This window comes from Microcaecilia unicolor, chromosome 13 (genome assembly GCF_901765095.1).
Source record: "Microcaecilia unicolor chromosome 13, aMicUni1.1, whole genome shotgun sequence".
Classification (NCBI taxonomy): Eukaryota; Metazoa; Chordata; class Amphibia; order Gymnophiona; family Siphonopidae; genus Microcaecilia; species Microcaecilia unicolor.
The window spans coordinates 24,123,596-24,145,641 of NC_044043.1; the positions used below are offsets into that span (position 1 = coordinate 24,123,596).

The 22,046-nt window shown below is 44.6% G+C and overlaps 1 protein-coding gene and 1 long non-coding RNA gene across 2 annotated transcripts in view; one reads left to right on the forward strand and one right to left on the reverse strand.

The window, feature by feature from the left end:
* LOC115456472 (desmocollin-3-like) overlaps window positions 1–19,048 on the forward strand; it is a 209,431-nt gene extending 190,383 nt beyond the window's left edge. The window contains exon 16 of the mRNA XM_030185558.1: window positions 18,069–19,048. Within this exon, the coding sequence (XP_030041418.1) occupies window positions 18,069–18,269 (201 nt within the window). The 3' untranslated portion in view covers window positions 18,270–19,048. The remainder of the gene's footprint in view (window positions 1–18,068) is intronic.
* A 659-nt stretch (window positions 19,049–19,707) lies between these two features.
* Window positions 19,708–21,493, reverse strand: LOC115456813. Its single transcript, XR_003939923.1, has 2 exons — window positions 21,278–21,493; window positions 19,708–21,199 (listed from the first exon to the last, which is right to left on the reverse strand). It is a non-coding gene; the product is annotated as an uncharacterized LOC115456813 (long non-coding RNA).
* Window positions 21,494–22,046: the final 553 nt, after the last annotated feature.

Below are 22,046 nucleotides of genomic sequence, written 5' to 3' on the forward strand. Positions count from 1 at the left end.
AATTCGGACAGACAATCAGGTTGCAATGTATTACATCAACAAGCAGGGGGGCACCGGATCTCGCCCCCTGTGTCAGGAAGCCGTCTGGATGTGGCGTTGGGCCTGCCAGTTCGACATGCTTCTTCAAGCCACATACCTGGCAGGTGTAAACAACAGTCTGGCCAACAGACTGAGCAGAGTCATGCAACCGCACGAGTGGTCGCTCCATTCCAGAGTGGTACGCAAGATCTTCCGAGAGTGGGGCACTCCCTCGGTGGACCTTTTCGCCTCTCAGACCAACCACAAGCTGCCTCTGTTCTGTTCCAGACTACAGGCACACGGCAGACTAGAGTCGGATGCCTTTCTCCTCCATTGGGGGACCGGCCTCCTGTATGCTTATCCTCCCATACCTTTAGGTGGGGAAGACCTTACTGAAGCTCAAGCAAGACCACGGCGCCATGATTCTGATAGCGCCTTTTTGGCCCCGCCAGATCTGGTTCCCTCTTCTTCTGGAGTTGTCCTCCGAAGAACCGTGGAGATTGGAGTGTTTTCCGACTCTCATTTCGCAGAACGACGGAGCGCTTCTGCACCACAACCTTCAGTCTCTGGCTTTCACGGCCTGGATGTTGAGGGCGTAAACTTCGCTTCGTTGGGTCTGTCTGAGGGTGTCTCCCGTGTCTTGCTTGCCTCCAGAAAGGATTCCACTAAAAAGAGTTACTTTTTCAAGTGGAGGAGGTTTGTCGTTTGGTGTGAGAGCAAGGCCCTAGAACCTCGTTCTTGTCCTGCATAGAACCTGCTTGAATGCCTCAAGACCAACTCAGTAAGGAATCACCTTAGTGCGATTAGTGCTTACCATCATCATGTAGAGGGTAAAGCCATCTCTGGAGAGTCTTTAGTCATTCGATTCATGAGAGGCTTGCTTTTGTCAAAGCCCCCTGTCAAGCCTTCTGCAGTGTCATGGGATCTCAACGTCGTCCTCACCCAGCTGATGAAACCTCCTTTTGAGCCACTGAATTCATGCCATCTGAAGTACTTGACCTGGAAGGTCATTTTCTTGGTGTCAGTTACTTCAGCTCGTAGTCAGTGAGCTTCAAGCCCTGGTAGCTCATGCTCCGTATACTAAATTTCATCATAACAGAGTAGTGCTCCGCACTCACCCTAAGTTCCTGCCAAAGGTGGTGTCGGAGTTCCATCTTAACCAGTCAATTGTCTTGCCAACTTTCTTTCCCAGACCGCATACCCGCCCTGCTGAACGTCAGGTGCACACATTGGACTGCAAGCGAGCTTTGGCCTTCTATCTGGAGCGAACACAGCCCCATAGACAGTCCGCCCAATTGTTTATTTCCTTCAACCCCAATAGGAAAGGGGTCGCTGTCGGGAAACGCACCATCTCCAATTGGCTAGCAGATTGCATTCCTTCACTTACGCCCAGGCTGGGCTGACTCTTGAGGGTCATGTCACGGCTCATAGTGTCAGAGCCATGGCAGCGTCGGTGGCCCACTTGAAGTCAGCCACCATTGAAGAGATTTGCAAGGCTGCAACGTGGTCATCTGTCCACACATTCACATCATATTACTGCCTCCAGCAGGATACCCGACGCGACAGTTGGTTCGGGCAGTCGGTACTGCAGAATCTGTTTGGGGTTTAAATCCAACTCCACCCTCCAGGACCCGAATTTATTCTGGTCAGGCTGCATTCTCAGTTAGTTGTTCTTCGTAGGTCAATTTCTGTTATACCCTCGCCGTTGCGAGGTTCAATTGACCTGGGTTCTTGTTTTGAGTGAGCCTGAGAGCTAGGGATACCCCAGTCGTGAGAACAAGCAGCCTGTTTGTCCTCGGAGAAAGCGAATGATACATACCTGTAGCAGGTGTTCTCCGAGGACAGCAGGCTGATTGTTCTCACCTACCCTCCCTCCTCCCCTTTGGAGTTGCGTTTTCCTCTTTTCTTGCTTGTCATTCAACTGAGCGGGAATGGTCGCGCACGGGCGGGAAGACGGCCGCGCATGCGCGGTGGGCGTGCCCTGCGTGCGGGACCGCTCGCAAAGTTTTGTTCCGGTTGGTGGGGGCTGCCATGGACGTCAACCCAGTCGTGAGAACAATCAGCCTGCTGTCCTCGGAGAACACCTGCTACAGGTATGTATCATTCGCTGTATACACATAATCAACACAGTCATAAACAAAACAGAAATATCACATTAGAAACAATATAGCTAAAAATATTAATCCAACAAATTCTATGTTTCTAATAAAAAGTTCAGTTTACACAGGATGCCAGAACTGGTCTTGTCCAAATGCTGAGGCTTAGAAAGTTAATGGAGTCCAGAAAAATATTTTAATTTATTATTTTTATATTAAATTTGAAAATTATTGGGGGATCCAAGATGGCTGCGCCCTGCTAGGACGCCCTAGACCTCGCTCCTACGATGCCTAAACGTCGAGGGAAAATTGCGGGCAGAGCTTCCCCGCATTTATCCCCGTTACCTGGTCCTTTGGATCGATTAATGAGGCCACGGGAACTTATACAAGAAGGCGGAACGCCTCCGATCGGGAACGCCGGCGAACGGGAGATATTGGCTTCCCCCGGACTGGAAACAACTTTAAGCCCCGCTGCACGCACTCCTCCTCCTCAACCGCTTGGCGCCAGTTCCTTCCTCTTTGACCCGACGGGGTCTCCCTCGGAAGGAGTAGGGGACCAGGAAGAATCTCGGGGAGAAGCGTCTTCACCATCGGGGGAAGGAATGGAGTGAAGTTTGCCCATATCATCACCACTTATTGAGGAGAGAGAAACTGAGGGTCGAAGTGCAACAGATTTACAGTCTTCAGTAAGGTCTGAACTTCCTAAAGAGTTAGTGGCCAAGCCAAAGAATGTGACTTTAGATACTCTGTGGGATTTAATGTCCAACCTGGGACAATGTTTTCTTAAGCAAACTGAAGAGTTTTTACCAAGAGTAAAGACTATTGAAAGTGACCTGAAAAAAAAAGAGGAAGAGTTTAAAGTTTTAAATGAAAAAATGGAAAAAATTGACCAAAGGGTTATGAAGATGGAAACGTTACAAACTTTGATGGTAAAAGATGTAACTAATCTCAGGCGGAAAACGGAGGTTTTTGACAATTATACTAAAAATCATAACCTGAGATTCGTTAATTTTCCTAGGAGTCCAAATGTTCTGCCTCTTGATATGTTGAAACGTTATTTCCGTGAAAATTTGAATGTTCAGGAAAAGGACTTTCCACCCTTTTCCCAAGTTTATTATGTCCCAGAAAGGAACTTGAATCAAGAGACTGAAAAACCTATTGACGTTTCTCTTTTGCTTGAGACTTCTGACTCTGAATTGGTCACAGCCGCTACTTTGGTAGCGACTGTCGCCCTACTACCTGATAAGAATTGGATCTTCCGCCTTTTTTTCCGTAATAAAGAGAACCCTTTTTTGGGTCTCAAAATATTGTTATTTCCTGATGTCTCTAAGGAGACACATCGACGGAGGAAACAATTCTTACTCCTTAAGCCAGAAATTCTGCACTTGGGGGGTGTCTTCTTTTTAAGGTACCCCTGCAAGTGCATAGTAAGGCTAGGGGGGAAGAAATATGTATTTACTGAACCTGAACATCTGTCAGCATTAGTAGCCTCAGTTAAAATGGAGAAGCTTTAAAGAATAATGTATAATTTCTTAGCAGAGAAGGATTTACCCAGTAATTTTTTTTTCCTATATTATAATTCTCCCCTTAGATTACCTGAAATCTTGGATCTCCCATTATGGACTTGAGTATCTTATAAATTTGAAAGTGTATAGATTTATATGCTTGTTTTTTAGAGTATTTTCCTTTTATAACAGTTCCTAGTTATATGACACTTTCCTAAGCAAGATGTTTCTTGTAAATATTGTTTAAATGAATAATAAATAAATAAATAAATTTGAAAATTATTTAATTGCTTGTTTAACCAGGGCACAAAGGGGTCCTTTTACAAAGTGGCAGTAGGGCTACTGTGCATGTAGCGTGCGCCAAATCAACACTACCACCCAGTGGTAATTTCAAAGTTGGCACGCACTATTTCCCGCGATAGAAACTATTTTTCTATTTTCAACTGCGGGGGGCGTTCCCAGCGGTAATCAGCAGCATGGCCATATTGGCACAAGCTGCATGAGTACTGTCGTGTAGCACTAGGTCAGTGGGTGGTGGTAAGGGGTCAGGCAGTAAATAGCCGTGCACGTCTTTTAATTCTAGCGCATGGCCATTTACTACCCCCATTAAAAAAGCCTTTTTTCTCAGCCACGATAAAAAATGGCCCAGCATGCACCAAAAGCACACGCCCACACTACTGCAGGCCATTTTTACTGTGGCTTACTAAAAGGACCCCTTAATTTTTTTTAACGTCCATAAAATATTTTTAGTTTTTTGCAAAAAAAAAAAAAAAAGTTCCTTTTATCCCTTTCAGCTTTGGGCTTTCAGTCACATAATCCTTCTCCTTCCAACCAATAATTTTTAATCCCATTCTATTTGTTCAACCATCCTATGATATAGCAGTATCATTTTCAGGATTTCTACAGTGAATATGCTCAGAAATAAACTTGCATATACTGTAGACCTATTGTGTGCACATCTGGCTTGTCAGGTGTGTGTCTAGGAAAGGTGTAAAGCCTTTACATAGGAAAGTAGGGGTGGACCAGAGACTTCCAGGAACCAGTTGTGGGTATATAAATAAATATATATTAACCAAAGCACCTCACAGAGTAGGAGCTGACATGGGACCATGTTTTGGCGGGACATTTTGAGTAGTGGAGACTGATACTGAGTGCAGGGGGGGGCGTTTGGGATTATTAGAAGAAGCAAGATAAGAAGTGCCAGTATGTAATTCCTTCTGAGTGAAAACAACGATCTTAAAGCAAATGTGGAACTCTATAGGCAGCCAGTGGTAGTGATGCCCATATAATAATGTTTTTGTTGTTTTAAGTTTTAATTTGAACCTTTTTTTAAATTATTATTATTTTTTATGTGATCCTACTTAGGAGGCACGGGCTAATATTCTTAGTGCAGTGTTTTGTGTCGATTGGAATTCACTGTAGAAGAAATTGGGGGAGACCACAATAGATTACATCGCAGTAATCTAAGTGAAAAGGGCATAGAAAGAGTCGTCTGGGAATCCTCATCTAAAAATTCCTGCATGACTCCCAGTTCTGTCCTGGACTACCCTGGCACTAGCTTGAGAGTATTGCAGCAGCACTTTCTCAGATTTAAGTGTGTAGTTATCCATGTGGCTAGTGTTAAGACTTTATATTAACTTTATATAACGCGTGACCACACTGTTGCAGCGCCTCACCTTAACCCCATCCAGCACTCGGGAGGAGAACCTTACCTGGGGCTGAAGGACAGGTGGCAGTGAACTCCTCGGATATTCCCTCCCCCCCCCCCCCCCCCCCAATGGGCCAACGCCGAGACGACTACCACCCAACACCAGATCACAGCGTGCCCGGGTTTCAAGCACTCACTGCACAGGTGAGGGAAAGGAGAAGCGTCGGAAGCATTGAGCGGCTGAACGCCCACTGGGGCTGAGTGGAACGGGGGGAGGAGGAGCCAAGGCTACACGACACGATAAGGAGAGAGGAGCGACATCGGAGGCCACTTCGAGAACAGACGTTGGAGGCGATCGTCGAGGCGCGAACACGGGACACGCCAGGGCAGCCAAGATCTCGACCGAAGGCGCCCACGTCCTGGGCAACGAGGGGAGCAGCTTAAGCGGAGGCAATACTACGATCAATCCTGGAGTGCTGCAGTGAACACAAATGACGGCAGATCGGGACAGTGGAAACAGAAACTAACCAAACTGCTTCCTACTTACAGGGGACTAGCTAAAATCACTACCTGTTCAAGAGTCCATCAGCTATACCCTAATAACTACTAATCTGTACTACTGCCTACCAACTTGCGATTGCCTCTTTGCATCTCTTTGGCACCAAACCACTGCGAGGGTGACAGCCAAGCCTCCCAGTACAGGGATTCACGTGAAGACATTGAAGCAGAGGACTAATACTAGGCATTGACCTACCAACCACCCGGAGCACCAGAGCGAGATCTGAAGAGATCCTTGAAGAGAATCCAAACAGACACAAAGAGGTGGGATAAGGTGGGATATAAATTCAATAAATAATAATAATAATCATAATCACCAAACTAATTCTAATAACCTACACACTATCCTTAATTCACCAATCACTAACCACCCCTCTCACAAACACCAACAACATACCCACAATACTTAACCTCTTCAGATTACCCAGGCACAACACACCTCACCAGAACAACAACAATCAAAACAAGGTAAATACCACCCCACGGGGACAAAAATATCACAAAGGAAGGAAAGGACATAATAAACCTACACAACAAGAGAACAGACAACTTAAAAAAAATCATCACAACTATGAATATAAAAAACCCTTACCAAACTATTCAGGTGGGATACATAAACGCCAGATCAGTAGCAAATAAAACAACAACAATAACTGACTGGATTACGGCAGACAATCTTGACCTAGTACTCATCAGTGAAACCTGGATCCACGATCACAAGGACCCCATAATCCTAGAATTCTTGTCCAGTGTGTAATTTTGTAGCCTGGGGGGCAGAGTTCTAGGATTATGGGGTCCTTATCCCACCTCTTTGTGTCTGTTTGGATTCTCTTCAAGGATCTCTTCAGATCTCGCTCTGGTGCTCCGGGTGGTTGGTAGGTCAATGCCTAGTATTAGTCCTCTGCTTCAATGTCCTCACGTGAATCCCTGTACTGGGAGGCTTGGCTGTCACCCTCGCAGTGGTTTGGTGCCAAAGAGATGCAAAGAAAAAAGAGGAGGTGGAATAGCACTAATCTATAGATCCCACTTCACCGTAACAACAACTGCCGAGTCTATAACACCACCATGCTACCCTGCTCGACCATCTCAACATGATCCTGTTTTATAGAGCATCAGGAAATTGGCAAGAATGCCAGTCAAACTTTATGGATTTTATATCGAATACATGTATATCCAACTCCAACTTAGTCATAATAGGTGACATAAACCTACATAAACCTAGACTGGGCGACTAGATGGCAGATGACGTTTAATGTGAGCAAGTGCAAGGTGATGCATGTGGGAAAAAAGAACCCGAATTATAGCTACGTCATGCAAGGTTCCACGTTAGGAGTTACGGACCAAGAAAGGGATCTGGGTGTCGTCGTCGATAATACGCTGAAACCTTCTGCTCAGTGTGCTGCTGCGGCTCGGAAAGCGAATAGAATGTTGGGTATTATTAGGAAAGGTATGGAAAACAGGTGTGAGGATGTTATAATGTCGTCATATCGCTCCATGGTACGACCGCACCTTGAGTATTGTGTTCAATTCTGGTCGCCGCATCTCAAGAAAGATATAGTGGAATTGGAAAAGGTGCAGCGAAGGGCGACTAAAATGATAGCGGGGATGGGACGACTAGGGCTTTTCAGCTTGGAGAAGAGACGGCTGAGGGGAGACATGATAGAGGTATATAAAATAATGAGTGGAGTGGAACAGGTGGATGAGAAGTGTCTGTTCACGCTTTCCAAAAATACTAGGACTAGGGGGCATGCGATGAAACTACAGTGTAGTAAATTTAAAACAAATCAGAGAAAATTTTTCTTCACCCAACACGTAATTAAACTCTGGAATTCGTTGCCGGAGAACGTGGTGAAGGCGGTTAGCTTGGCAGAGTTTAAAAAGGGGTTAGACGGTTTCCTAAAGGACAAGTCCATTAACTGCTACTAAATGGACTTGAGAAAAATCCACAATTCCGGGAATAACATGTATAGAATGTTTGTACTGTCAGGCTCAGCCGCCAGATCTGCACCACTCTTTCTCAGTCCCTTCCTTTCTTTACCAAGCACGCCCTTCACTCCCGAGTCGACAGTCTGCAATCAGGGTCTCCGGACAACAGGCAAATCACCAGAAGTGCTTTATTATCTCCTGAGTACATTTACTCTGCTTTAAGGCTTCACAGGCCTTTCCCTCTCCTCAGTGTAGCTCCACTTTTAAACACAGTTCATTGGAGCCCTGCTTGCAATATAGTTCAGCTTGGGCCTGCTTTCCACACAGTTCACTTTGGCCCTGCTTTCAATATGGTTTTCCCCAGCACTGCTTCTAATCCAGTACTTAGTAGCACTGCTCTTTCCCACAGTTAATGAGCACTGCTCACAATTCAGTTCAGTTAGCAATGTTTTCCTCCTCAATTCAGTTTTAGCACTGCTTTCAAACACAGTTTAGTTTAGCATTGCCTTCAAACACAGTTCATCTTAGAAATGAAATTAAACAGTTCAATTCAATGGCAATATGGTCTAAGTCACTTTCTCACTCTTAGACCTAATGACCCACCTCCCTCATTTGTCAGCACAAAACCACCTGACATCCACCCACTGGGTCAATTCACCAAGGCTTCATTCACTCTCTCCAGTTCAGTTCATAACTCACTTTAAGAGCCCTCCACCAGCACTTCCATTTCCTCCTCATTCTCCCCTCCTTTCTCCTCCTCCAGTTCCATTCTCTCCTCCCCTTCCTCCTGGTCTAGGGGCTCCTCCCTTCCCCCATCTGATTCCATCTCCCAATCACCTCCCGGCTCCTCCCTCCCTTGCATAGATTCTTCTCCCTTCACCTGATCTGTCTGCTGGTGCTGCACTGCCTTCTGGGGCTTGTAGTTTCTTAGCTCCTGGCTTCTCTGACGTTGCCCTGCCTTCTGGGCTTTGTAGTTCCTTGGTTCTGAATCTCTCTGGTGCTGCACTGCCTTCTGGGGCTTGTAGTTTCTTTGCTCTTCACATACCCCCCCAGTCAAACGATTGCTAGTCCGTTTGTTTTTTCCTTCCTTTACTACCGGACTAGCAATCCTAGACAGAACATCAACATGCTGCATTAATTTTCCTGCTTGATGTTCCACCTGAAACTGAAACGGTTGCAACACCAAATACCACCTCATCAATCTAGCATTATGGTTCTTCATCTGACCCAGCCACTTTAAGGGGGCATGATCCGTGACCAGCTTAAAGGGACGCCCCTCAAGATAGAACTCACTGGCTTGTATCGCCCACTTAACTGCCAGGCATTCCCTTTCAATCATGGCATATCTAGTTTCATGAGGGAGAAGCTTCCTGCTCAAGTACATAATCGGGTGCTCCTCTCCCTAATGCACTTGTGATAACACCGCACCTAATCCTACCCCAGATGCATCAGTATGCAATACAAAAGGTTTCTCAAAGTCCACTGCTTTAAGTAGAGGCTCCTGGCATAATGCTGACCGCATCCCTGCAAATACCCTTTCCGAGTCCTCCTGCCACCGGAGCTGATTCGGTCTATTACCCTTCAACATATCTGTCAAGGGGGTGGCTCGAGAGGCGAAGTGAGGTATAAATCTTCTGTAATAACCTATCAATCCCAAAAAACTTCTTAGCACTTTCTTATTTGTAGGAAGGGGAAACTTATCACACAATGGCTTAACCTGTCCATTTCCTACCCGATAGCCCAAGTATTTTACCTCTCGCTGTGCAAAATGGCATTTTTGAGGGTTAAGGGTGAGCCCTGCTTTCCGAAAAGATTGCAATACCCCCCTAACCTGGACTACATGAGTCTCCCAATCTGGACTATGAATGATTACATCATCCAAATATGCAGCAGCATATTCCTGGTGTGATCTCAATACTCTGTCCAGCAGGCGTTGGCAAGAAGCTGAATTTAAGCCAAATGGCATTCGCTTGAATTGAAACAACCCAAGCGGGGTGCAAAAAGCGGTCTTAGGCCGAGTCTTCCTCGATAAGGGAATTTGCCAGTACCCCTTTGTGCCGAACCCAGCCTATCTATCAAATCCTCAATACGAGGCATAGGATAAGCGTCTGGCACAGACAGCGCATTAACTCGCCGAAAATCAATACAAAAACGCCAGGATCCATCCCTCTTAGGCACTAGCACCACCGGACTCGCCCACAGACTAAAGGATTCCTCAATCACCCCAAAGTCCAGCATTTCCTTCACTTGTTTAACTACCTCCTGCTTTTTACCTGGGGATAACCTATAAGGCCGCTGACGAACCACCCTCCCTTTCTCCGTCTCAATTTCATGTACGATTAAGTGTGTCTCCCCAGGACACGCTGTGAGAACATCCTGAAACTCCAGCAACAGAGCTTGCATCTGTTCCTTCTGGGGACCCTCTAAGCTGTCTCCCACTATCACTTCCCTAGGAATAAAGATCTCCGATTTCTGCGGTCCTAAGTCCTCCTCCAATTCCTCCTCCCCTTTTGCCCAATAGGCTTTCCTTTCCTGCCAAGGCTGGAGTAAGTTTGCATGATAGGTCTGAGGCTTCCCTCGCTCATTCAATACCTCATAAGTGACCGGGCCCAACCGTTTCCTCACCGTACAGGGTCCCTTCCATTTACTTAAAAATTTATGTGGATTATCCGGGACCCTAATCACCACCTTATCCCCTTCCTGAAATACTCTGACCTGCGCTCCCTGATCATAATGCGTCTTCTGATAACTTTGGGTTTTCTCTAGATTACCCCGGGAATAAGTGCCTAACCTCCATAACTGCCCTTTCAAATCATGAAGATATTCTACTACCGTCTTATCCTCCCGTTCCGGCGGTACCCACTGTTCCCAGAGAATATCCAACACTCCCCTTGGGGCCCTCCCATATAATAAATCAAAGGGGGATACTCCTAGGGAAGCCTGCACACATTCCCTAGATACATACAATGCAAAAGGCAAAAGTTGATCCCAGTTCTCATAGTGTGATCCTAACCCCTTCCTTAACAACATCTTCAAAGTTTTGTTGAACCTCTCCACTAGGCCGTTGGTTTGAGGGTGATAGGCTGAAGTACAAATGTGTTTAATACCAAAAGCCTCCCAAACCTGTACCAGGGTGCGAGAAAGAAAATTGGTGCCTCTATCAGTTAACACCTCCCTAGGAAAGCCAACCTCACAAAAGAGCCGAATCAGCTCCGCAGCAATCACCTTTGCCGAGATATTTCGCAAGGCTATGGCCCAGGGGAAACGGGTAGCCATATCAACAATCACCAGAATATAAGAAAACCCTCTCCTGGATTTAAGTAGGGGACCGATAATATCCATTGCCAACCTCCCACACGGATTCTCAATTCGGGGAAGAGGGTGCAATGGAGCAGGCCTTGGCCCTTTCTCTGTCAGCTTCTGACATACCACACAGGATTTACAGTATTCCTCTACCTCTTTATATACCCCAGGCCAGTAAAACCGCCCTAGTAACTGTTTCACTGTATTCTGGATCCCTTTATGTCCTCCCAGAGGATGGTCATGCGCTAACTGTAACACCAACTTCCGGAATCCCCTAGGTACAATAAGTTGTTTAATCTCCTCCTCACTGCCCTCAGCTGGCATCACCCGAAACAGTAAACCCTTCTCTATCACAAACTTGGGTCCCTGTGTGCCCCCCACCGGCTCCCTCGCCCGTTCCCAGGCATATTTCAATGTGAGATCTGACTCATGTTCCCTGCTAAAATAAGGGAACCTGCTCAACAACTCCTCAGGATCCTCCGGAAACTCCCCTCCCTGCTCAATCCCTTTCATTGTCTGAGTCCTGTGCCTCTGCGTTAATTTTTTTACTTGCCCTGACTCCCGCGTCTTCCCAGGTGCCCCTAGTACCTCCAAATGAAAGGGAAAAATATGTGACAAGTTCTGCTCTACTCCTTCTTGCTCTTTCCTCTGCCCCCGAGTAACGACCAACCCTTCCTTTTCTCTTAAACAGTGCACAAATGGGGGCCAATCCCTCCCCAAAATTAGTTCCTGAGGTAGCCGGGGTAATATTGCCACCCATACCCAGTGTGACCCTGAAGGACCTTTTATACCAACCCGCTTAAGGGGATATGTAGTGGTAGCCCCGTGAACACACTGAATGCTGACTTCCCGGCCCCTATTATCATTACATACTCCCCTTTTTCCCTTTATTCTTTCCCACAGGGCCCGAGACAGCATGGTCTGATCCGCCCCTGAATCTAGCAGAGCATTGACCCAGACCCCACATATCTCCACTGCTTGCCTCAACTGCTTCACCACTGGCCCTTGGGAGTACGAGGTGAACCCTAGTTTCGCAAAACAGTCCCTCCTCAGATGTCTTTTCCTTCCACACCGGTAACACATTCTCTCCTCATTCACTGAAGGTCTGGCCCCTGTTACTCTTGCCACTTTCTCCCCCATTCGTCCCCCTCCCCCTTCACACCGCTGGGCCTCCAGGAAGCATTCCATGCTTTTAATGGCCTCCTCAAGTGACGTACACCCCTTCTTTATCAAATCCACCCGAAACTTTTCAGGTAGTGCCTCCAAAAATTGTTCCAGCACAAGCTCTTGCATTACCTGATTCATAGTTCTCTTTTCAGGCTCTAACCACTTTCCTGCTAAATCCAAAAGCTTTTGAGCCAACGCCCGGGGTGTTTCACTCTCCACCCAGCGTAATTCTCTGAATCGCCTTCTATATGTGTGTCGGCTCACTCCATACCTGTCCAGAATAGCTTCTTTCAATTTGGTATAGTCCGCCACCTCCAGTGTAGGCAAAGCCCTAAAGGCGGCCAAGGCCTCACCAGACAGCGCAGGGGCTAATCGAATTGTCCATTGTTCCCGGGGCCACCCTGCAGCCACCGCCACCCTTTCAAATGCCCCTAAGTAATCTTCAATATTGTCCGACTCAGTCAGTTTACCCCACGGCAGCCAGTTCACTCCGGGAAGTCCTCCTACTCCCACCGCTCCTTCTGCTCGGTCCACTCTTCCATCCGGCCCCCTGTCAGACAACCGTCCTCCACCTCGAAGCAACTCCTGAAATAAGTCCAAGAGAGGTTGCTGCTGCGCCCGGGAAGCCGCCAACGACTCCTCCAACAGCTGATGAGCCATCTCTTGCTGTTTCTGAAATTGATGCGTCATAAACGCAAACAGCTCTTTGGGATCCATATCCTTCACCGGATTCCCCGCACCTGCAAAAAGACAGAAAAACAACCACCCAAGTGCGGTATCTCACAAACTCTTTTCCACTGCACAGAAACTGTGCTTCCCCAATTACTGTATCCTCCCTCGCCTCCTCCCTAGGTACCCTTTACCTGGGTAGGCGAGTAATACGCCTTTGTCAGCGTTGGCCCCCACGACGGGCTTCCGAAACCTCTAGGACTCCTTCACCTCGCTCCGACTGCTCGACTGGTCTGGTCCGGAACTCACTCCACTCCTTCCAGGACACTACTCCTTCCCGTGGATGTTCACTGTGATCCCACCACTGCCACCATAATATGTCAGGCTCAGCCGCCAGATCCGCACCACTCTTTCTCAGTCCCTTCCTTTCTTTACCAAGCACGCCCTTCACTCCCGAGTCGACAGTCTGCAATCAGGGTCTCCGGACAACAGGCAAATCACCAGAAGTGCTTTATTATCTCCTGAGTACATTTACTCTGCTTTAAGGCTTCACAGGCCTTTCCCTCTCCTCAGTGTAGCTCCACTTTTAAACACAGTTCATTGGAGCCCTGCTTGCAATATAGTTCAGCTTGGGCCTGCTTTCCACACAGTTCACTTTGGCCCTGCTTTCAATATGGTTTTCCCCAGCACTGCTTCTAATCCAGTACTTAGTAGCACTGCTCTTTCCCACAGTTAATGAGCACTGCTCACAATTCAGTTCAGTTAGCAATGTTTTCCTCCTCAATTCAGTTTTAGCACTGCTTTCAAACACAGTTTAGTTTAGCATTGCCTTCAAACACAGTTCATCTTAGAAATGAAATTAAACAGTTCAATTCAATGGCAATATGGTCTAAGTCACTTTCTCACTCTTAGACCTAATGACCCACCTCCCTCATTTGTCAGCACAAAACCACCTGACATCCACCCACTGGGTCAATTCACCAAGGCTTCATTCACTCTCTCCAGTTCAGTTCATAACTCACTTTAAGAGCCCTCCACCAGCACTTCCAATTCACCAAGGCTTCATTCACTCTCTCCAGTTCAGTTCATAACTCACTTTAAGAGCCCTCCACCAGCACTTCCATTTCCTCCTCATTCTCCCCTCCTTTCTCCTCCTCCAGTTCCATTCTCTCCTCCCCTTCCTCCCGGTCTAGGGGCTCCTCCCTTCCCCCATCTGATTCCATCTCCCAATCACCTCCCGGCTCCTCCCTCCCTTGCATAGATTCTTCTCCCTTCACCTGATCTGTCTGCTGGTGCTGCACTGCCTTCTGGGGCTTGTAGTTTCTTAGCTCCTGGCTTCTCTGATGTTGCCCTGCCTTCTGGGCTTTGTAGTTCCTTGGTTCTGAATCTCTCTGGTGCTGCACTGCCTTCTGGGGCTTGTAGTTTCTTTGCTCTTCACAGTACGTTTGGGAAGCTTGCCGGGTGCCCTTGGCCTGGATTGGCCGCTGTCGTGGACAGGATGCTGGGCTCAATGGACCCTTGGTCTTTTACCAGTGTGGCATTACTTATGTACACCTGGAAGACCCTAATGCAACCAATACACGCGATTGCAAAGACTTCCTACAACTATGGGACCTTAACCTGCCTAACATGCAAGCAACACACTATTGACCTCATGACATACAAACTATCTTTAGACTCAAACCTTATACTAACAGATACAAAATGGACGGCCATACCATGGTCAGATCACCATAAACTAAACGTAGCCCTCAAATGGCGGAAAAAAGATACGCAACCCAAGCAAGAATGCACAACCTACACCACTAGAGGACAGATTGATCCTGTTACATTCTGGCAACAGATGTACAAAAATGAATGAATGGCTAGCACAGACAGACTCCAAATACTATCTCCAAAATTGGGACGACAGATGCAGGAATATACTAGACGAAATTGCACCACAACAAACAAGAACCACACGAAGACACAGCTCAATACCTTGGTTCAACGAAGAACTGAAAAAACTAAAAACACAAGTTAGGAGACTCGAACGCGCATGGCAAAAAAACAAAAAATGAACATACACACAAAGCTTGGAAACAAATGCAAAGAAAATACAAATATACAATAAGACAAACCAAAAGAGCATACTACAAAAACAAAATAGGACCAGACTACAAAGACGCACATAAACTCTACCAACTCGTGAATAAACTAATAGACACCACACTGGTTACCACAGCCAGCACAGGCACCCCATCGGCAGATCAACTTGCCAAATACTTAAATGAGAAAATATAAAACTGCGATCCACATTACCACTCAATACCACTGATCATGAAAAATTTATGGATTGCCTGGACCCTACTCCTGGTGAATATCCAGCAGACCGAACCTGGAATGACTTCGATCTGCTAACCGAAGAAACCATCACTCGAGCACTCAGCAAATTCTCCAAAACCCACTCCAAACTGGATATCTGCCCCAGTAGCCTAATAAGGTTGGCCCCTAAACGCTTCATAACAGACCTTATGTCACACCTGAACTACATGCTACAACATGGACTTTTCCCCCATGGACAAAGGAAATATACTACTTACACCCATACCAAAAGACTTAAAGAAAAAATTAAATGACACAACCAACTATCGACCAGTAGCATCCATCCCCCTGGTAGTAAAACTAATGGAAAGTATGGTAACCAAACAACTCACCAATTAAACAAATTCACAATACTACATGAATCACAGTCAGGATTTCGATCCAACCATAGTACAGAAACAGTGCTAACCACTCTCATAACCAAATTTAAACAACTAATTTCAACTGGAAACAGTGTCCTACTCCTACAATTTGATATGTCCAGCGCGTTCGACATGGTCAGCCACCAAATACTCCCGAACATCCTAGATTACTTCGGGATTGGAGGAAACGTACTAAGATGGTTTAAAGACTTCTTAACAGCAAGAACTTATCAAGTGATTTCAAATTCAAAAACATCAACACCATGGAAACCTGAATGTGGAGTACCACAAGGATCACCGCTCTCACCAACCCTTTTCAACTTAATGATGACACCTTTAGCCAAATCGCTATCCAACCAAGGACTTAATCTATACATCTATGCAGACGATGTCACGATTTACATCCCGTTCAAACAAGAAATAACCGAAATCACAAATGAAATCACACACAGCCTCCAAATAATGAACTCTTGGGCGGACGCATTCCAACTAAAGCTAAACGCAGAAAAAACACAATGTCTCATCCTGTCCTCACCATACAATACAAACAAGCCCAATACCATAAACACCCCAGATTACACACTTCCGGTCTCAGACAGTCTGAAAATTTTGGGAGTCACAATTGACTGAAATCTCACACTCGAAGACCATGCGAAAAATACAGCAAAAAAAATGTTCTACTCAATGTGGAAACTTAAAAGAATCAAACCTTTCTTCCCAAGAGAAGTATTCCGCAGCCTAGTACAATCAATGGTGCTAAGTCATCTAGACTAGTGCAATGCCATTTATGCCGGATGCAAAGAACAAATCATTAAGAAGCTTCAAACCGTTCAAAATACAGCAGCTAGACTCATACTTGGGAAAGCGAAATACGAAAGCGCCAAACCCCTAAGAGAAAAACTACACTGGCTCCCACTAAAAGAACGAATTGCATTCAGAGTTTACACCCTGGTCCACAAAATCATCTACGGAGAAGCCCCGACCTACATGTTAGACCTTATAGACTTGCCTATTAGGAACGCAAAAAGATCATCACCGAAGGCCATAAAAACAACAAAAGACCTAACCATCTTCTGAAGGCTACTGAAAACAGATCTACAATAAACATCCATTTTAAATACCAAATAACAACAACATACACGATCTGTACAAAACTGAACTTTTATTGAGTGACTCTTAACCTCTTTACTTTCAATGATCAAGCACTACCACTTTAAACCTTATGTCGAATAGGATCTCTCTATAGTCGATGATCCAATCCAATGTTACAATCCAATGTATTACTCAGGAACCTTCATGCAATACCATAATGTATTCTTCTTCACCATGTATGTATGCACATGATATATATATATATATACCATGACCTGTTCTATTTATATATTGTTCCATGTATGTTACCATGTATGGATGCACCTTAACGCAATACCATTTGTAACTGTGTTACCCGGAAATGGCAACCGCCATTACGGCAAATGTAAGCCACATTGAGCCTGCAAATTGGTGGGAAGATGTGAGATACAAATGCTACAAATAAAAATAAAATATTTTAGCACAGGTCCCATTTTATGCAATGAAACCTATTTGCTAATAACTGGGGTTAACAGTAAACACGTCAATGGTAGGCCAAAATAATTTCCCCCTTGAAACTCGCATGAGCCTCTCTTGCCCAGTTAAATAGCTTTGAAAGACAGCCACATGGTTCCTTCGTAACTAATTTATGAATAATAAAAAACTATTTCCATATTTTACATTTTCTGATTACATATCATGGTCGGTGACATGAGCACTTAGGGGTTCTTTTACTAAGCTGCGGTAAAAAGTGGCCTGCGGTAGTGTCAGTGCGTGTTTTTGGCATGTGCCGGGCTGTTTTTTTAATTGGCCGGGAAATGGGCATGTGCTAAAATTAAAACTAGCACGTGCCTATTTACGGCCTGAGCCCTTACTGCCACCCATTCATAAGGGCTCATGTGCCACATGCACAGTAACTGGCATGCACCAACTGCTGATTACCACTGGAAACACCACTGGAAATAAAATAATTTCTACCACTGGAATGAGCGCATGCCAAATCCAAAATTACCGCCGGGGGCGGGGGGCATGCTAGCCTGGCGGTAGTCTTGTTTTGGTACATGCTGCACATGCGTAGGTCCTACTGCATCTTAGTAAACGGGCCACTTTCTAAAAGAAGAAATTAACTTTTATCTCCATGGCTGTATGTACATGTGTTTGTGTATCTTCCCCTCTATACCTAGTAACCTATTTCGGTTGCTGTCATATCCACACCAGATTTGTAGGATATGTCAGGGAGTCCAAAAGGGCATTGATCACAGTATTTTTGGTGTACCTGTATGTTCCACAAAAAAAGGCTTTGTTTGTTCTGTATGAAATTTCTTATCACTTAAAGGCACCTTTGAAAAGTTTATTCTGATCTTGCTTTCACCCACTGCAGAAGGTGTATCAGTGTGAACAAGATGAAGAACAACAGCCTACTAATGACTATGTAGTTCCCTATAACTACGAAGGAAGAGGATCTCCAGCTGGCTCAGTGGGTTGCTGCAGTGAGCTTCGAGGAGAAGATGACAAGCTTGACTTTTTAAATCAACTGGAACCCAAATTTAGGACATTAGCCTCAGTTTGTGCCAAGAAATAAATTCATACCATAACTTGTTTTGCTGCTGTGCAGATTGCATCCAGTCGAATAACAGGAACAAAGAACATTTTTGGAGCAGTGGCTTGTTAAAAGACTTGGGACCAATTAAAATGTCTGTCTCTCTCATATATTTCTTTTTGTTAGGTTTCAATGCCTAGTCTTATAACAGCAAATGTTAAACTGCTTTTAACAGAGAAAATAACACAAGGAAGTTAGACATTGAAGTCATAAATCATGCAAAACATAAGTACTTTTTGGATTCTTCTTACTCTCAGGAAAAACAGGCAAGTGAAAGAAACAAAGCTGTTTTAAAGCGTGGAACGACTTAGAAATCTGTTTGAATTCTGAGGGCATCAGCTTATTGTTCATGGGAATGCTAAACCAATATGCAGGGTAATTATTACTCAATGTCTTGCACTGAACGCTGAGGGCTGTTCTTTAAATCTAGGTTTAAATTTTCTTAGCTTATATTATCAGTATTCTAATTGTGGTGGTATTCATTCCTTTTGGGGGGGGGTCATAGTGGGGGCATATTAACTTGATGCTAAATCAACAAGCTCCAGCCATAAGCTATTAGGAATGGAAAACACAGTTTGCATTAAGAAAATTAAGCACATCTGTAAATATCAGAATATCAAGGAAACTCCTTCACTGTGGTCTCATGTCTGAAGCAGTCACTAAAATGGGAACATGACTTCTTTCAATCTTGTTTGCCACTACCTAGCACATTCAAACCATTGTATTATTTAACGATTGTTAAATACATCCATGGACCTTTTGCCAAGGTTTTTTTCTTTATCTGTAAGTGGCTGAATTTCTACTGGTATTTGCCCTGTAGCACTTTGGGAAGGGGGTCAGCATATAACTATTGGACAGCTACAACTTTCATAGAAGCAGAGTTCATCAATTGGAGACTGAGGGGCCCTATTACTAAGCCACGGCAAAAAGTGGCCTGCGGCAGTGCGAGCGCATCTTTTGGGCACATGCTGAGCCAGTTTTTGCCACATCCTGGAAAAAGGGCTTTTTTTAAAGGGGCTGGAAAATGGACGTGTGGCAAAATACAACGTGCGTCCATTTTCAGCCTGAGACCTTACCACCACCACTTAATGGTAAGATCTCACATTCTACCCAGACGGTAGGCATACAGCGTGCACCCACTGCAGTTTACCACCGGGTAAGCGCCACATGGTAGAAAATATTTTCTACTGCATGTTTTCAGTGCACGCCAAATTCAGAATTATCACCTGGGGCACGCAGTAGCCGAGCAGTAATGCCAATTTGGCGTGCGCTGGACTCGTGTAGGCCCTTATGCACCTTTGAATAATCTTTATTTAAGATTAAATGCAATTCCTTTAGGGCTCCTTTTACAAAGCTACACTAGAGATTCCAGCACAGCAAATGCGATAAAGGCCACAGGAATTGAATGGGCATTGGTGCATTTGCCATGCTGGAATTGCTAGCAGGGCTTTGTAAAATGAGCCTTTAATTATTAAAGATTAGCTTTTTTTTTTTCAAATTGGCTTTATTTAGCTTTGTAAAGAACTTTTAACAATGATTCCCACTACTTAACATATATACATAAAAGTTCTATGTATATATGTAAGTAGTGGGAACCATTTTAAAGTTATTGTCTTCTTTTTTTTTTTTTTTGTCGTTAGCCATATAAAGCAGGAGAAATTGTGCTTCAATTTAAAAATGTTTTGGATGTGAAACAGTGCTCACATTTGGTATAACTAACAAATATATCTGATCTTTAATGAAGCAGAATATTGTATCTTCAAACAGGTGCAATCGTGTCCTTAAATGATTTAAAGAATATTACTTTTTAATGTCAAATATTTCTCTACTAGAAAATTAAGGGGACCCTTTTCCTAAAACTTAGCACATTCTAATGGAATTAGTGCATGCTCAATGCTAAGAAGCCCATAGCTATTAAATGGGATTCTTAGTATTTAGTGTGTCTGCTAATTCTGTTATTGTACCCTAACCTTTAGTAAAAGGGTACCTAAAATTCTGATTTCCCAAGTCAACACTTTCAGCACTGTACAGTTTGTTGCAATAGCAACATTAATTATATTTATTTTAGCAAGATATAATCCTGCAGTTCTTGAACTCCAAATATCTTGCAACTCTTTAAGTCATTGAGGTTTTTTTTTCAGCTTCCAGGATGGTTATATACCTTGAGGAATATCTCACTGGAGTATGGGAAAAATTAGTATTTTTTCTACACTCAATTTTTACAAAATGTTTCTTTTTACCGATGAAAAGTATGTATGAAGCAGTAAGCAGTTAATGTGGGAATTAGCACATGGGGGAAGTGCATGTTAACTGTGTTGTTTTCTGCTGCCTTAAGATGACCTTGAATAGATGTATCTATTATCATGCACTGAACTTTTTTGGAAGATGTGAATCCTACCACTAGTTCATACTGAGGTTGCAATTACATGTTAATATTGGCAATTAATGACAGTAACTGCAAAACTTTACCACACTTTAGTATATAGGCTCCTGAATACATTGTAAACAGTAGCTAAACTAATTGCACAGCTTTTAGTTTAACATTTTTACACAGCATAACAATGAGTTTGATAATCCATTATTAGATTTTACTGAAAATTAGGACCAAATAGAATATTGGCAGAAAAGAAAATCTATTTGTTATATTTTAGGGTAGCTTTTCAATAGAGGCTGGCCGAAGCTACTACTGAAACTGTCTAAATACTTTTGGCTGAAGCTAAAACCAAAACATAAAGTTTGGTTCACATTCAAACAATAATGAGGCCCACTGGGAATTGTCAGAACTTGCAGTCGGCAGTCTGAACCCACAGGAAATTACCGTCCAGGCCCAGGAACTGCAAGCACAGACTGAAAACTGAGAGAGATATTTTAACAAGGACTTCTCAACAAGTCTGGCACATTTAGGTTCCCAACTCAATGTAAATGTTAGTAAATGTCCTCTGAGCAAGGAAATTTGTGAGAATATGTTTTAAAAAAATGTTCATGGGTACCAGCTTTTCATACTTACCCAAACTGTTTTGTATTTAGTTGTAAAGCTGATTAAGGAGAAGCTTGACATAGATTCTTGTTAAAATATGGTAAAGGAGTAAAGACACTGGTCTATACTGCTGACATTAGACCAGCATGATCCACAATCCAGAATAAAATGGAGGAGTAGCCTAGTGGTTAGTGCAGTGGACTTTGATCCTGAAGAACTAGGTTTGATTCCTACTGCAGCTCCTTGTGACTCTGGGAAAGTCACTTAACCCTCCATTGCCTCAGGTACAAATAAGTAAACCACTTTGAATGTATTTGCAAAAACCACAGAAAGGTGGTAGATCAAATCCCATTCCCTTTTTCATTCCTAGTCAGAGACACAGCCAGGCCCAGGGCAGAACTGGTCTGCCGCATGCATGCACCCCCCCCCCCCCCCACACACACACACACCCTTCGCCCCCATCCCTGCTGCCTTGCTCTGTCTTCTCCCTGCTCCTGTGTGCCAGGAGTCGGGACCTAGATGATTACATTAATGCAATATCGCGTTGATGTAATCATCTGAATCCTGGGCGGCAGGACCCAGAAGCAGGCAGGAAGAAGCTTGCTGGACCCGAGCCAGGCCCCTCCCCTTAGAGATTGAGCCTGGGGATTATGCCCACCTTCCGCCCCCCCCCCCCCCCCCCCCTCTCGGCAACAATACATTTCCCAACTAACACAAAGATTGCCAGTACCTGTGCTTGAAAACCAGTCACTGCAGGTTCCTGTCTCATAGCATCTAGCTTC